Source organism: Talaromyces atroroseus (assembly GCF_001907595.1).
Source record: "Talaromyces atroroseus strain IBT 11181 chromosome Unknown scaffold_22, whole genome shotgun sequence".
Lineage (NCBI taxonomy): Eukaryota > Fungi > Ascomycota > Eurotiomycetes > Eurotiales > Trichocomaceae > Talaromyces > Talaromyces atroroseus.
In genome coordinates, this window is record NW_017971454.1 from 72,356 (window position 1) to 88,314 (window position 15,959).

At 45.7% G+C, this 15,959-nt stretch overlaps 5 protein-coding genes across 5 annotated transcripts, besides 1 other annotated feature; 3 read left to right on the forward strand and 2 right to left on the reverse strand.

Annotated features, from left to right (window-relative positions):
- Positions 1–2,402: 2,402 nt before the first annotated feature.
- Positions 2,403–3,901, forward strand: UA08_09445 (hypothetical protein; the record flags this gene model as incomplete). The annotated part of the gene is made up of 3 exons (XM_020265371.1): positions 2,403–2,721; positions 2,787–2,808; positions 2,860–3,901. The coding sequence occupies 3 exons, from the start codon at positions 2,403–2,405 to the stop codon at positions 3,899–3,901; spliced, it is 1,383 nt and encodes a 460-aa protein (XP_020115416.1).
- A 718-nt stretch (positions 3,902–4,619) lies between these two features.
- Positions 4,620–5,392, reverse strand: UA08_09446 (hypothetical protein; the record flags this gene model as incomplete). The annotated part of the gene is made up of 2 exons (XM_020265372.1): positions 4,620–5,261; positions 5,312–5,392. 2 exons carry the CDS (start codon positions 5,390–5,392, stop codon positions 4,620–4,622), a joined length of 723 nt encoding a protein of 240 aa, XP_020115399.1.
- A 667-nt stretch (positions 5,393–6,059) lies between these two features.
- UA08_09447 (hypothetical protein) lies at positions 6,060–6,590 on the forward strand (the record flags this gene model as incomplete). Its single annotated transcript, XM_020265373.1, has 1 exon — positions 6,060–6,590. The coding sequence occupies one exon, from the start codon at positions 6,060–6,062 to the stop codon at positions 6,588–6,590; it is 531 nt and encodes a 176-aa protein (XP_020115400.1).
- Positions 6,591–10,481: 3,891 nt separating this feature from the next.
- UA08_09448 (hypothetical protein) lies at positions 10,482–11,053 on the forward strand (the record flags this gene model as incomplete). Its single annotated transcript, XM_020265374.1, has 3 exons — positions 10,482–10,514; positions 10,564–10,602; positions 10,652–11,053. The coding sequence occupies 3 exons, from the start codon at positions 10,482–10,484 to the stop codon at positions 11,051–11,053; spliced, it is 474 nt and encodes a 157-aa protein (XP_020115401.1).
- A 1,345-nt stretch (positions 11,054–12,398) lies between these two features.
- Positions 12,399–13,375: a repeat region (Identified by RepeatMasker using a combination of RepBase library and repeat library created with RepeatScout).
- A 367-nt stretch (positions 13,376–13,742) lies between these two features.
- On the reverse strand, positions 13,743–14,786 carry UA08_09449 (hypothetical protein; the record flags this gene model as incomplete). Its single annotated transcript, XM_020265375.1, has 1 exon — positions 13,743–14,786. One exon carries the CDS (start codon positions 14,784–14,786, stop codon positions 13,743–13,745), a length of 1,044 nt encoding a protein of 347 aa, XP_020115402.1.
- Between the last annotated feature and the right edge of the window lie 1,173 nt (positions 14,787–15,959).

Genomic DNA, 15,959 nt, shown 5'->3' on the forward strand with positions numbered 1-15,959 from the left:
CAGGGATTGTACATGCATTCTCTCCGTCTGTAGCTGTTGATTATGATGGCTGAACGGCGATTTCGGCGTCTACGTCCCAATGCTGAGCAGATCCCGTTTTACATGAACTACCTCATTGGCACAAGTCCACTGTACTGCCACCGTTTGACCGAAAGCTACATTGCATTTCTCAAAAACAAGTCTCCATCGCATAGTAACGAATGGTGGTCCCAGGACGTCAAAAATTTATCAAATTCAGGTAAAGTGATGCTGACAAGGAAAGTAGCGTAGACTAACAATTCCCAGATATACAGAAGCTGCTTATTCGTATCGTCCTGGAGAAACCATGCAACGTCACAATCACGGAGCTCTATAATCTTTTACAAGAGCTGGAACCCAAGAAGGCTTGGAAGCAATTCGACAGATTGTGGAACATTCTCCATCTACAGGATCAGGATATTGTTCCGGCAAACTGCAAGAAACAATCACCAGGAGTCATGTCGCATGACAAAGATCTGAAACCGGTAGTGGAGACTAGGTCGTTGCCCGCATCCTTTATACCATCCTTTGTTGTACCGGATCAAGCTGTCTGGTTGTTCCCAGGCTATCCTATATGGCCATCAATTGGTTATAGCCGACAGCCAATCTATCCTTGTTGCGATTCAATTGTGTCGGAGGATCCACAGACGTCTTGCTTTCCACCATCTATGAATGGCTACATATCAAATCCGTTGTCCCACCCCCTCGAACTTTGAGCTCTGTTCTGATTACCTCCTTTACGTAATATTATGATAGCAATCATTGGTCAATCATTTCTAAGTGGCGTATTTAGTATCGCTGAGAATGCCCCCTAGGCGCTTCATTGTCTTCATCTATTGGTGAGAACGCTAATACTATCAGCTCCACTAGATTTTCCGATATTTGAGACCATCAACTCATCTAGCCGATTTGAATTTTGGGCCACAGGATGGTCAAGTTGGGGCAGCGACCATGCTGATGGAGGAAAATTGCATCTTCAAAATCTGTTCTCACTATGATGCAAGGATCTAACAACAATTTCGTGATCATGGACGATGAATCAAGTAAGGCCTCTTCGGTCCGTGTGAGTGACCATGTAACCTGGAATTATGGGGATCCTGTCTTCCGAATACCATGCTTCACGACTATATCGCACCGTATGGACTAGTAGATGTAACATAGATCAAGGATTACATTGAAATTCGAGGAACATTTGTAAGAAACGAGATGTGCTACTCGATAGACCAGGGGCGGAAAATGGTGATAGATGCTGGAGTTCAATACGTATACGGAACAAATGGTAGCTCGACACTGGCTAGATAGCTTGAATCCTCTGTTCGGCTCTTTCATGCGTTGAATGGTTACAGCCTTTCCGTGCGGCGGTTCCTAGGAGGACCACAACTGATCCATACTTACTTGGATACCAATTTGGGTTGAATAGGAAGAGACGGGCAACAATCAAAGCCCCTGATTGTACGACCGCGGTCGAATTGGACGATAATCAGCCTGGTTTCGTCTCCACCTGCATGGGGAAAGTGTATAGGCTCGAAGAGGTGGAGACTCGTTTTCGCAGCTTCACCTGACGACATGCCCTATTATTCAGCTAAACCGGCTGCCTAGCTTGCGCACTAGCCGCGTGTAAATATTGATCAGGCGAATGAGGCAGCGTCCACTCGCACGACCAGGCCAGCCACACGAGCTGGGATTGCATTTTCCCCTTGGAGTTTTCATGGCACCGCAGGGGTTTGTGGACTTTTCCCTTGTGATTGGGGCTGTTTCAATTTTTGGTTTTGCGTCGTCCAGTACCACCCTAATACCTTCTAAGATATTTTAGCTTTGCGCTCGTTGTTCACTACCTCGTTTATTCCGTCTTTCAGTAGCGGAATGCAGCTATAGGATTCTCGTAGTTTCATGTACGATGTAGGGGATGCTAAAGAATTTCCCTTGTGGTCGAATACGACTAAAGATACGGATATCTAAGATTAGTGTCAAGCTGGCAAGGCGTCTCGAAATTTTGCGGTCGATTTCGAAGAGCCTTCGCCCCTTTCTTGAGACGAACTAGCTGATCATGCCTGGTCTTCTGACATCGACTTACCCAAAAAGTGGATTCCCAAGTGGTCTTCGGTGTACCACGTGAGTCAGGGACCGCGTACCGCAAACAAAGATCGATCAGTCAAAGCACGGAATAATTACAAGACTATGTTTGGTGGAGTAGCCTAGATGTCCCTTGGTTATGGATCTGCTTCCCTAACCGGTCAAGTGTAGCTGCATGATCCCAAGCATCCGGTTTCATATAATCCGTACCACACCTCGCCCATTTCCCAATACTTCAGGCATCCGATAACTTCGCTTCCTAGACCGGATCTGGAGTCAAGTCTCGTTTGACCTGCCCATAGAAATCGATCATGGATGGTCTTCCTGAACATCTCATAGCGGGTGTACCTAACGGCCCAGAGAGTAATTATGAAAGTTCTCTATGGGTGACATACCAGCCGCTAGATAGCCATATTCCGTTACCACATTTCACCACCCATCATTACTTCCCCGCGACTTCATGGCCCATGGCTCCCTCGGGCTTGTTAGACCCCCAGTTAATGCCCAGTCAATCTTTGCATACGACTCCGTCTGCGCCGACACCTCGCAAGATTTTGACGGATGAGGTTCGTCGTCAGATTTGCTTGTACCAGGAAGAGAACAAGTCGGCGAAACAGGTGGAGATTGCAGGTAAGTTTATGCTGTTCACTCGATAAATTGACCGTAAAGTCGAAATTACTGATATAATCCTATAGATTTATTCGGGGTGGAAAGGAGGTAGTGTAAACATCTACTTATCAATATACATTTATGCTAATCATCTATCAGCACCGTGTCCAAGATACTCCGGCAAAAGGAAAAGTATCTAAGCATGCCTGATGGAACTCAATCACCCATCAAGCGAGGCAAACACAAAGAGTCTAAAATCGAGAAAGCCCTCGCTAACTGGGTTCAGAAGAGTAAGCGCCAGGGACGTGTATTGACTCGCAATGATATCGAGGAGAAAGCAAAATTGTTTGCTAAGAACTGCGCTACCCAAGATCAAAAACTCAAGATCCTCACTGAAGGCTGGTTGGATAAGTTCTTCAATGAAAACCCAATTATATGTAGTTCTCTAGAGAACTCCGCCGATACAGTTGTCAGTGATGGAGAAAGTACGCCTCCTATTCTACCTACTGGGCCTCCCCTATGTCTTTCGCCCTCTCTGAGACAAGGAATGAAGAATGAAATTGGCGACAGCGCCTTCAATATTTCTGGGGATTTCGCCAAACATGATCATTCAAGTACACTAGATCCAATCCCATCGCCGTCCGCCGGCAGGACTAGTGCGGCATCACCTCTGGTTTCGGAAAGTCCATATGTTCCAACTGCGCATTCGCGTCATTCTTTAATCAGCTCTGCTACCGGTGGGCTCCTAAACCAGACGTTCGGAGGCGAAATATACAGTAGCACCTATTCAAAGCATTCCACGAATGGACCATTCTCCGATACAGTGCTTAACTCACCCTTGGACGAGAAATTGGAAGAGGGAAACCTGACTGATACCTGCGATGTCAGCAGCAAGGGTTCAGTGAGATATCATGAAAGCAATGCAGACCTAAGCTCGATCGGAAATACGATGCAGCCACCACACTTGCCCCCTATTACAAAGGACGAAGCGCGACATGCTCTTGATTTAGTCATAAATTATGTCAAGAGCGAACCTGGGTCAGAGCTACCGGATCAGGTCTCTATTACACTAGACGAATTGAAGGAGAGACTTAACGTGGTGCGCAACGATTGGTCAAGCTCCGGAAGCCACGTCGATAAGGATAAGGATACAGATAGTCTTCGACTGACTGAAAGGAGGAAGTTTCACTCCTTGACTTAGATATGGCCTGTTATCTGTCGTTGTTTACTGGTTGATTTCCTCATGCACAGGCGCTTTTCATTTTCTTCCTTAGTTTACCTGAATTCCTTTTTCAACCTATTTTTTCTCTGTTCTTTTTCTTTGCTATAGGATTCATCTTCGAAGGAATGAAATCATTGTTATCGTGTTGAGAGATATAAAGGGATACTGGATAATAAGAGGAAGGCAAGACGAAAATATCCTTATCAGCATAAGCAGTTATCTGGACATGGAGCAGTCAATTATATGGTTGATTGCGAAATACATACACGCTTCTACCAGTTTTGTATGTCAATAAAAGGCGTTTAAATTAAGCCTGATAGGCGTATCTGGAGTCTCTGCAAGGCAATCAACGGCTGCCAGATTGTCTTCTCCGCCCTACGTGCATGGTGAAATCAATGCATGTATTTCAGGAACTGCCCTGTCCATGTAATGTCACCTGATCCAGTATATTATCACAGTTCATTTCTCCAAAGTATTCATCGACCAATCTAATAATAAGAAAACCTTCTCTGATTATCCCAAGATACATGTATCGTGACTTTGCCAAACGTGATATTGGGGTAGTCCGTCTAACGTTGCTATCTCAGGTATCAAATGAACCATGCCTATACTGTGAAAGGACGACGAGCGGTACTATGCAATTGAAGTCCGAACGTGTGAGAGCCACTAGAACACTTGTATAGTACCGTCCCAATGACTAGAAATAAGTTGTTGTGTATGTCGTTTTTGGGCTAACAACAACAAGTACATGTCCGGTTACTGTAGGAGCCAAATATGTCGTAGTCATAGTGGATAGATCACTTGATGATGCGGTTGGAGATGTGTTGGTTGCAATAGTGCTGGGTAGCGCTGGTGTAGATCTAGAAGTGCTGGCGGTGAGCTTGCTAGATGAGAACCCTGTTGGCCAAGCGCTGTTCGGTAACAGTGGAATCGTCTGACAGGTGAAATCTGTTACCATTGTCGACCTGTCGGAAGGAAGTAGAGACACATCAGGCAGACCTCTGTTAATCCATAGTCGCTGACAAGTGAAAGGCGGGACATCATGGCAGTCCATGCTACCATTGAGACCGGTATAAGATCGTAGGAAATGCGTGCAATATGAGCTTTCCGCAGTGGATCGGTCTAAACCTGTACTATAGCTCTCGTTGAGGGCTACAGACAGGTCAAGCTGCTCCTTCCCAGCAAGCCCACGCCCATCCAAACGAAAACTGTGCGCGACAAAAGAATTGGAGACGTTTCTCGGCATGTAGTATAGCGGTGCATCATCAAAATTGACCACTGTACAGTTACCCTTGCAATGCGGCTGATCCCAAGCGTAGAACCTTATCGGTCCGTACACCTAATTTTATCGGTCAGTATCGATCCAGCAGTAGATTGTGACGTGCGAACCTGATCATAAGCATTGATGCTTTCAGTGAGAATAAGAACGCTGCACATCATGAGCACATTGAAGCTGGGTGGAAGATTCATGATGGGTATCGATTCGACGCTTGAGACTTTGGCAGGAGGAGAACAAAACAATTCATATGCACGGAGCCCACACTTTTAAGATCAAGGGAAAAGGCTCCACCAGGGAAAGAACTTATAACAGGGATCGGTTGTACCCTCATCAATAGGCAACGGAAATAAGAACGTGCTCCTTGGTTGAGTCTGGAGAGGTCGACGTTTCAGCATTAAGTTTAGGGTTACTTCCTTTTGTCGGTATCATGACCACATTGCGCAGCCGGTCTTTCAGTGGGGAACTTCTTCCAAACTTGGAACAACTGCAGCAATATCAATTCACACTGTCAACAACTGCTTCCGGATTGCTGCCACGGAGGGTTGATCGGACTCGTGTCATCCCGAATTGGATCGAATGTTGCGGGTAGATTACCACCATTTCACCCGGAGTAGATCGTCAGCCGTCATAATCCAAATCACTCCACTTGTTCAAGTAGATGGATCACCGACTGTCTTGGCTCTCAATATATTACTTGTAACCGCTGACTGAATTAAGGTCAAATAAGTTCCTGCAACTTTCCATAGCTAACCAAACGAATCGGAAGACTGAGAAATAAATACCACTTTTCCATTCCTCTAGATTAGCGAATACTACCTGTAGCTTTTGCCCCCTAGTCTACAAGGAATCTGGAGCATCATGTTCAAAAAGCAGAAGCATGACAACCTCATTGAAGGTATTGAGAAGGGCATTTACCGCGATGTTCGAAAGCAGCTGGACAACGGCGCAGATGCAAATTCTCGTTACTACAAAGATCTGCCACACCGGAAGCCACCGTTGTCATACGCCGCCATGCACGGTTATATAGATATCATGAAGCTACTCATAGAGCGCGGGGCGAAGGTGGATAAAACGGACTTGCACGGCCGAACACCACTGTCGTGGGCAGCTCAACACAGCCAGTTCGGGGCTGCCAAACTGCTCGTTGAACATGGAGCAAACTTTAATGCAGAAGACGGGGAGTGGACTACACCTCTAGCGTGGTTGCTCTATGCTGACGATGTAAACGTGAATCATGGTCTACAGGAGTCCCGGGTTGAGTTATTTTGCTACTCGAAACAGACTTTGCTGAGTCCGATAGACATATTCTGTGGTATCACCGTACTCAGACCTGATTGTACGGCTGTCGCAGCATCTGTTGCGACAGCCTGTACAGTACAGCGGAGCTGATAACAGTCGGTGCAGCTTGGATATCAGACGTAGCACCTTCCACTGCGGTGGCGATTATCGGCGGGATGTCACCGGAAGAAGCCTCCGGGATCGACAATAACTCCAGCTCTCGCTCATAGTGAAGTTAGGTAGCGAGGAGACGCGAGAAATTGAACTTCGTTCGTTAGCAATAGTTGACTTGAACTGAGAGAACTACATACGTGGAAGATGGAGACACCGGATTCGGCAAATTTAGGGTCTAAGAGCACCGATAGTGCCAGTGCAATTGAGACAAAACCGGCTACTGTAGAAGTTACAGTAGTTTGCACCTTTAGAGTAACAGCTCGCACTCTGTGCTCTTTCCTCTAAAACAGCGCTAATGATTACAAGTCCATATACGGCTGGATCCGGAACAATTCTAGCTCGTGTAATTTTCTTCTTGAAGTATTGCGCATTCGCATATTTGATACGCCCGTAAATTACATGTATCGCCGACTGGCTTGGGTACCTTGGTACCTTTCATCTTCATGGAAGTTGTAAGCAAAGATATTAACTAGTTAACGATGTGGCGGCATAATTCAGATCTTCCTCAAGCTCAAATCTATGCAATACTGTATCGCCAAGTTGAATTTCAAATTGTTCAGGAAGCAGGAAAATATTGATGAATCCAGTAAGACCGGCTAATTCTACGCTGACGGTAGCACATATTTCCAGGGATCTGTCTTCGAATTAAAAAAGCCACAGTGCCTGTATCTCTTGCCATACTCTTCAGCCACTACTTCAATTCTGTCTCTCCAATATATAATCGACACCACAAGGTACTGGAGGGTCGTATGACGTTCAAGGAACTTCCCAAAAAAACGATCAAAGCTGCGGGTTCGAACTCGCAATTCTCGAAGATATGGTAACCGGATTTCATCAAGGCACTCGAAAGAGTCAACCGTCAGACATAATTTATGGAGGTTTGCGCAACGCGAAAGGAATTCAGGTAATTCGTCCCCATTAGGTGCATGGACAACGAGTTCTTCTAATCGCAACAGCTTGTCAAAAAGAAGAGATTGGAGCTCTGGCAAAAACCCTCCATATGCCGTGTCTAGAAGGATATTTGAGGCTAGGCTAAGTTTTCGAAGTCGAATCACGGGATTTAGTGACACCGCAACTAGAACAGCCCAGAGAGTACTCTTCTCAGGTTCCCATATGCCAGAGGGTTTCAGCCGTGGGCAGCACTGGCATCTCAAGTAGGTGTGTTTGATAAAGATACTTTGTGTCCCTGCTAGGGCGGATTTGAGTTTCTCCAGCAGGTCGTCATCATCTCCTTCAGTTGACCAATCAGCCTGAATTTCGTTTACGTTGTGCCAGAGGCCGCTAGCAAGCCAATTTTCAACATTCGTAGCTTGGCTATGGCAAACGAATGTGGAAAACAGAGACCGTGTTGTTTCAGGGTACCACGCTCTACAGACAAGGCGGCAATGTTTCAAATCTTCAAATTCAACATAATATAGAATGTTGTGTAGAATCTCGGGAGGGAGTTTTAGCCCAGGCTGAAGCCCCTCGGATGGAAGCACGCCACCCCGCATAGCCACGTCTTTTGAGTCTTTGGCCTTGTTGCAAGAAATTTATTTCCACCCGAGCCTCGTGCAGTATGAGAGTCTCCTCCCGTCGGTTTACTTGTATTAGGTCGCAAGACGCAAGGAGGACAGCTATTCCGACAAGCTGATGGGCCAGAAATATCAATGGTATTGAATATTGTGACTCACTCTTAAGAACTAAAGGGATGAGCCGTAGTTGATCCTCATGCGTGGTTAGCACACGGATAATAGTTATCCCGTAACGGGGATCGGGTCGGATCGCAATCGGGCATATAGAATCTCATTATCCTATCGTCGTAACGAGACCCGTATCTCATAGCTATAGAAAGATATGCTAGCGAGCTTAATATTAGCGTTACACGGTTTGTTGTGGGGCTACATTATTGTATAGAGCTGCAACTGACAGGCTGCAAAGAATGACTCGCAGCTATATAAGATGATAAGATGTACGTTCCTCTACAGCTAGTGCTCTGGAGCACTACAGTAGCCGTTCTGCATATGACAGAAAATCTGGGCTAAAGATTAACAGTTCTATACCTTGTGATGGCAACAGAACATGAGATAATTGCCAATAACCGAGTGTCAGATTTTCAGGTATTATCTAGATATCTCTCCTCACAGCGCCGCAGCTGGGAGGTGGCTTCGGTCAAGGCTTCTCTGGGTACAGCTTCGAGGGTCCTGCCGTGTAGACGCATAAGCACTTGTCGTGTCTCTTTATTCCATGCAAGCTCCGCCTTGAGATAGCTATTCTCGTACGCCAGCTCTTCCAGCTCGTCCCTGAGTACCAGAGATCTTTGGCCTTTGGTTTGTTGAAGGCGAGAAGGAAGTTGATCCAGAGTGGATGTGGAGCCTCCGACACCTAAAATCTGGTGATCAACAGGGGTCACCTCCTCTATGGGATAGAGCGGGCTGGGTTTGAAATGGTCCATGACAGGTACAAGAGACGGCAATGCCTGAGTAAACATTAAAGCTTAGGTACAAAAACTATTACTTTTTATGTGTGTTTTATATATGACTAGTTCAATAACCTCAAGCCTGCTCGTCACTGAAGTGTCCAAGTCGATGATGGTGGTCATCGGTCATCTCCGAACGTAAAGCCTCGCCCTAATCTCACGCAGAATGGTTTGAATCACGAATGTTCTTCCGGAATGGTTCTGCCTCTGCAGTTAATCCGTGTTGATCCAAATATCTGCGGGCGTGATGCACTGGCAACCACGTCAATGGAGAGGTGCTATCAAGCTTCTTCATGTCGGAAAATTGCAGTGCCAGGCATGCAAATAACGAACAGCACAATGCAGGCGAGGAATGTATGTACAATCGGTCGTCTAAGCTGACACCCAAACAGTGGTAGTGCTAGTGACGACAATAACATGCGTGGACAAGCTGGAACACGGAGTGACAGATAGCTGTTGGTGGTCAGGACTTTCGCTAACCGAAGAAGATCGAGACAACGTGGAACTACTCGATGGCATGCTCACACTATTTGGAGCTCTGTCAAAGTAGTTGAGGATGCCGTGGAAAATGTAGTAGAGATGGAGGAAGACTTCCGATGTGGCAAACACGCGTTGAGAGGACCTAACAAGGGACAAGGCCCAAGATTGAATGCAAGTGAATTGCCAAGCAGAATGAGAATGATAGGAAATAATTTCATTTTGACATGGCCATCTAGCAATGAAAGGCGGTAGGCGCTCGATTTATAGACTCAATTTGACCCAGAAGGGTGTAGACCAGACCGTTTCCTTTCCGCATGACTCCTTCTCATTATAGAGCCATTGTACTGTACATAATGATTCTTCTTGATTTAGCCCATCGGCAATACCAAGGACACCCGAGACTCAGACGATGGGTACTCACTCCTAAGTCCACTAGAAGAAACTAGGATATTACCTCAACGAGGACATGCTGTATGCCATTGAGGATAAGCTATGGTATGACCATACCGAGTAGTGTATATACCATTTTGATAGTGACTTATGACACGACTCTGAATTCGAGTTGGTAATCGTGGATTAGACTGCTGAATCTTCTCGGATCCGTTAATATCATAACGCTTGAGCGATATGCTGTGGGGCAATGCTGTCCCAGTTCAAGATCACTCGGAGTTTTCATTTAGATTTGACTTGTTCCTGTTCGGATTCGCCAACTCGTTTCCAACTCGGAACGATCCGGCCCAATTCTTGGAACGTTAGCGACATAATTGTCGGTCAATGGGCTTGTTTTACACCTGCGAGATAGCGGGTCACGAACTACGAACGGACACAGCAAGTTATATATAGAGAAAACAATATCAACAAGTAGAGGGATCATTATCATTAGCTTTAACATGTCATCCAATAGACTTCGAGCACTATCAATGGTAAGACTGTACCCCTCGTTATTTTTAAGAAATAACTAAGCCTTCCTAGTTGAATCTTGATGCAGAAAGGGAACGAATGACGGGGCAGGTAAGTCGACGTCCTTTGCGCGTTGATTCTAGCACTAACTTTGCTCAAGCTCGCTCTATGCCTCGCTGAGAACCTGAAAAGCTTGATGGCAATGGATTCCACCGGCCGGCAGAAAACGATAGCTGAGGCACAGCAATGGTTACCTCCAGACATTAAGGCCACTCTGGCCGAAGGCAATCTACACGTTGCCGTGATACCACACCGCTCCTACGAGAATCCAATGTCTCTACCAAGTATACTCCAGGATAGTGACTTGGATACACCTCATCCTCCCGCTCTGGAGTTATCCGAAGAGCCTGACACGCGAGATGAGTGTCTAGGTACACCTACTGATTTCGAAAGCTACGTTGAAGAGATGTCTATCTATCCCGAAGAATACATTTGGGACAACTTCGATGTAGTGGACTGCCCAAGTTGGATGGATAATGATGTTCTCTCAAGATACGATTAGTCCTTGTGATGCTGAATTGCAGAGTGTGAGACTTTCTCGAGCGCAACCTCTCGTATGTCGATAGTTTAAATCATAGCACCTGTCATGAAAAGAATGTACAGCATCAGTGCACAAGACAAACAGATATGTTCCGTAGCCTTGAAGCGCTCCCTCCTGAGATCCGGATTTCAATCTTTTCTGCGATAGACATCCCTGGTCTGGAAAGCCTCGTACGCGGCGCTACAGTCTATCACCAACTTTACGATCGAAAAAGAGTTCTTCGCCATTGCTTAAAACTTGCGTTTGGTAGCGCCACTCTAGAAGCCTACTCTGCCTACATATCTAGCACTCAGACTTTTGCAGAAGCACCACGTTTCGAAAGGCAAGTGAACTCTTCAAGTCTCATCAAAATCAAAGCCTCCAATGTGCACGGTGTGCTTTTGAAGGACTTGTGACTGTACAGTAGACGATCTGGTTCATATGACCAAATTTATTTCACCGCATGATAGTGGCCTGGTGCGGTTCTATGCTGATTGGCCATGCATGAAAAATCATATGAGTCTCCATGTTTTGCTGATGAGTCATGCCAAATCATCAGTGTAGGCGTTCCTTACTTTCTTGCATTTATTGATGCCATGGTCGCTTATTTGGCGTAATAAGACCACGGTGAGGATGTGTTATGTGGGATTCTAGAATGTTAAAGACAATTTAGGAGAAATAATTGCTAATATTTGCATATTTGACATTTCAAAAACTTGCAAGTCGATGCATGATGGTATATTGGACTGTGTTTAGGAACGAATGATAATTCCCAAGCTGGTAGAGTATCTGGATAATTTCGACTTGACCAGATAGGAGGAAAGAGTGGCCTTCTCCGTAAAAGCAATACGTAAAAAACCAAACGTAACCCATCTTTCAACTAGTTTCCTAGACCGGCTCAATGGAGGCAGACCAGGCAATTAGAGATCACATTGCCACCAGACTCCTACTTATTGGGACCTGGCACCTCGACCGTTAAGTCGCAGACTGCACTCAAGGATGGGACTTGACAGGATAGTTCATCACCTGTTTCGCCCATCTTAGCTATCTAATGTCCAAATGGTCTTTCCGGGGCCATGCTTGGGTACAGTAAGTTGCATAATCAGCTTGACAATCAAATAAACACTACTCCACACTATGGATGGGGAGCGGAGACACGCCAGTCTATATATGGCTAGCGCCGGAATAATTCCACATGGTTTAATACAGAGTTCGTAGTATTAGCTAGTAATAGAACAGTTCCACTTGTAAATTACCTGTACTAGCTTAGCTAGAGATTGTGGCCAAGCTCCCTTCGTGGAACAGAAGTAAAACGTTCTCGAGTCCATTACTATATGATTATGACATGGCACCAAGACTTGCATTATCAAAGATCCAACTTATCTGTGATATGTTAAGCGATGGCGTCACAGTATCAGAGGTTGCCAGCACTGTTGATTGCAGTCGACAATCAGTTTATTATATACAATCCAACCTGAACCAGTTTGGCAACGCCAGAGCTCCAGTAGTTCCGGTCGGTCGACCACGCATCATCACATCTGAGGTATTGAGAGCTCTTTGTGATCACCTCATCGAAAAGCCTACTTTGTTTTTGCATGAAATGGCTATCTTCTTATGGGATGAGTTCAATATAAACATAACAACAAGCAGCATCAGCAGGGCCCTTGTCTCGATTGGTTGGTCGAAGAAGACAGCACGGAATAAGGCAAAGGAGCGCAACCAGGATTTGCGAGACGAATATAGACATTACATCGCCGATTTCGAACTAGATCAGCTGGTCTTCGTCGATGAATCCGGATGTGATAAACGTGTAGGGTTTAGACGAATCGGCTGGTCTCCTCTTGGTACAACACCCATGCTGATATGCAAATTTCACCGGGAACAACGGTATCAAATTTTGCCTGCTTACGCCCAAGATGGCATAGTGCTCTCTCGGATCTTCCAGGGGTCCACAGACGCCGCTATGTTCGAAGATTTCATTGAGCAGCTTCTTCAACATTGCGGGAAATGGCCTGAACCAAAATCAGTTCTTATCATGGATAACGCGTCTTTCCATCACTCGGAACGGCTAGAGGAAATGTGTGCATCTGCAAGTGTTAAGCTGGTATACTTGCCACCATACTCACCAGACCTGAATCCAATTGAAGAGTTCTTTGCTGAACTCAAAGCATTCATCAAGCGAAATTGGACAGTGTTCGAAGAGGACCCCAATCAGGACTTTAGCCGCTTTTTAGAATGGTGTGTCGATACGGTAGGGGCGCGAGAGCAAAGCGCGAAAGGTCATTTCCGGCACGCTGGTCTGACAGCAGATGAAATGTGAGCTTTGATTATATATTCAGGTTATAGTATAGTACTAATCTCCGCAAAAATAAGGTAATGAGTATATGTTTCATGTCTATCAGATAGCATAAGATAGGCGCATTAGGATTTCCAGTCTCCTTTGGATAAGAGGTTTTCGATGTGATCATGTTATCGACAAGTTCCCCTAGTTTTTGACGGGCGGTGTATTTTTTAACAAATTGCGCAAAAAAGAAATAATCTCCGGAGTTAAGACTGAGGAATACATTAGAACTGCCAATAACGAGCTTCGCCAGCAAAGAGCGAATTTCAGACGATCACTCACCTCCGGGGGGGGGGAACAGATCTGATGGTCGGGAGTTTCTGTTATCTTTCAACCCCAAAGCCAGGGCCTGTGACGGTAGACAGAACAAGAATAGCACAAGACTTTAAGCCAAAGCTGAATTGAAAAGGGGGGTTCATTCCCACCATTCCCCCGATCACCACTATACACGTAGTAATCGGTATTGCTAGACACAGTGTATAGCTTTTGTTCCAAAGCCTGAAAACTCCAGATCAAATTGCGCAAATTGGAAGCTGACTCCTGGAGTTGTGGTAACATATTCCCCATACTCGCGATAATTTCCTGTTTCCTCCACAATTGACAGGGTGCATAAGTATCAGTTAACAGAGAAGATAGGATGCGGTGCCTGTCGTTCCGATATGTCTCTCTGGGTGCTCGAAGTATGTAGCTGGGATGAAAACCTTGAATGACGTTAATTGTACGACCATAGAGTTGTACAGTTTTAATTGCGCGGTTTTTGGCATTTAAAACACTTGAAGAGAGGCCCCGAACAAGAGGATGGTATACGAGGGGTCCAAGCCACTCAGGCGCCTTCTGTGTAAGACACTGGCAAGAAATGACTGTTTCCAGCTGATAAGTCTTGAAAAGCTCGATCGTTAAGTCCAAAGACTCTCGTAAAGCTTTTTCCTGGTCTGCTGGCCCCAAAGACCTCAACCAATTCTCTGTAATGAATGGGAATAGGTTGATGGTGCGTACGTTCTTGATACTGAGTCCGAGCGGCCTCAGTATGCTGTTGAGCCACTGGAAAGTTGGTGAACTAGCGACCAGCATGTCGAAGGGTAGCTCCTCGTTTTCGGGGGGGTTTTGAAGAACCAACGCTGGGAGACATATGTATCCTTCCAGCCTCTTGATATAATTATCGAGGTATTCACTTGGACGGTTCCATCGTTCAAGATATGCTTGACAATTCTTGACAAAGTCGCAGCCGGAGCGTAAAGTGAATTTCTTAGAATGCATATTACCATTCAAAGAATGGATCCATTCTTCCCGGATGAAAGTTTTCAAATTTATATTCTGAGAAGATACTGAAGAGATTGCCTCTGAGAGCTCCGATAGATCCTCGAGTCCGGGCATTTCGGAAAGTGTAACTTTGCAGGTATGTATTGAATGTGGCTGAAATTGATGAAAGAAGCATCCCGTAACTCATCCAACGTGGCACGGTATTTATACTTTCGTTCATCGTTCGCTGATCTATGCATTTCCGCAAACGTTGGAGATATTGTCGAGATCGATAGTTGTTCGGGGTGAAAATCATGAATCCAGTCAAAACAATGTACGGTGCAAGCCGCAACAAGTATTCAGTTGGCAGTTGGAGTCTCGATGCGGATATAAGTCAATTGAGCCTATGTGCTGTGGATAGCTGCTTTGAGCCTACCGCTAGCCAAGCCTAGAAATCCCATACCGGTACTGGTACGGAGCTGCACGCGGAATATCACGTGATGCTCCACATTTACCAGTAGGCTTTTCAGGGTGGAGGGAGATCCTCCCGAAGATCCATACAACGTTAATCATCCTTCGCAACTGACAACTAGATACCAATCCAACATTTGTCTGACCCGATTTTGCGACTTACGTACACATGGTATTGAAATCCTTGGTGGGGGGTAGGTTTCGAATGTCTAATTACAGTCCATGGTGAACTCCAATGACAAATCAGTGTCAATTTGCTATGATTAATTTAAATACGTGTAATAAATAAGTAATCTAAGATAGAGAAGTTCATTGTAAATGAGGCCTGTGCCCCCATCGAAACGATATGCACCCTCCAGATTTGTTGCTCAGTAATAACTGTGCAATCATGAGCAGGGAGAGAAGATGATGCTGCCATTGGCACCCACTTGTCCTTTCTTCGGAAGGCATTGACGCTTTTTGGCTTGGCGGTCAACCGTTGTTAAGTGGCCTGCTAAGCCCATGCTATGCAATTAAAGCCCAATTGACGTCTTCTGCTGCAAGCATGCCAAGGTACCATAAAGCTAACAGTACGGATAGCTGCCCTATGCCTCCACTTGTCCATGGAATTGCCATAGAGACCGCCAGACGGCCTTCTCCATCTAGACGCTTGATTGCGACAAACTCAGTGTTCGTGAGAATATACCCGTGCCGGGCGTTGTGCTGATCCATGTAGAAATTAACCTGAGCCAAAACCTGTTTATACTCTCGCTGGTCTATCGCGGCTCGAGAGGACTGCATTGAAGACTGCCATTTCCAAGACACCTTCAAGTCCCCTGGAGCTCGATTAGGGCTCGA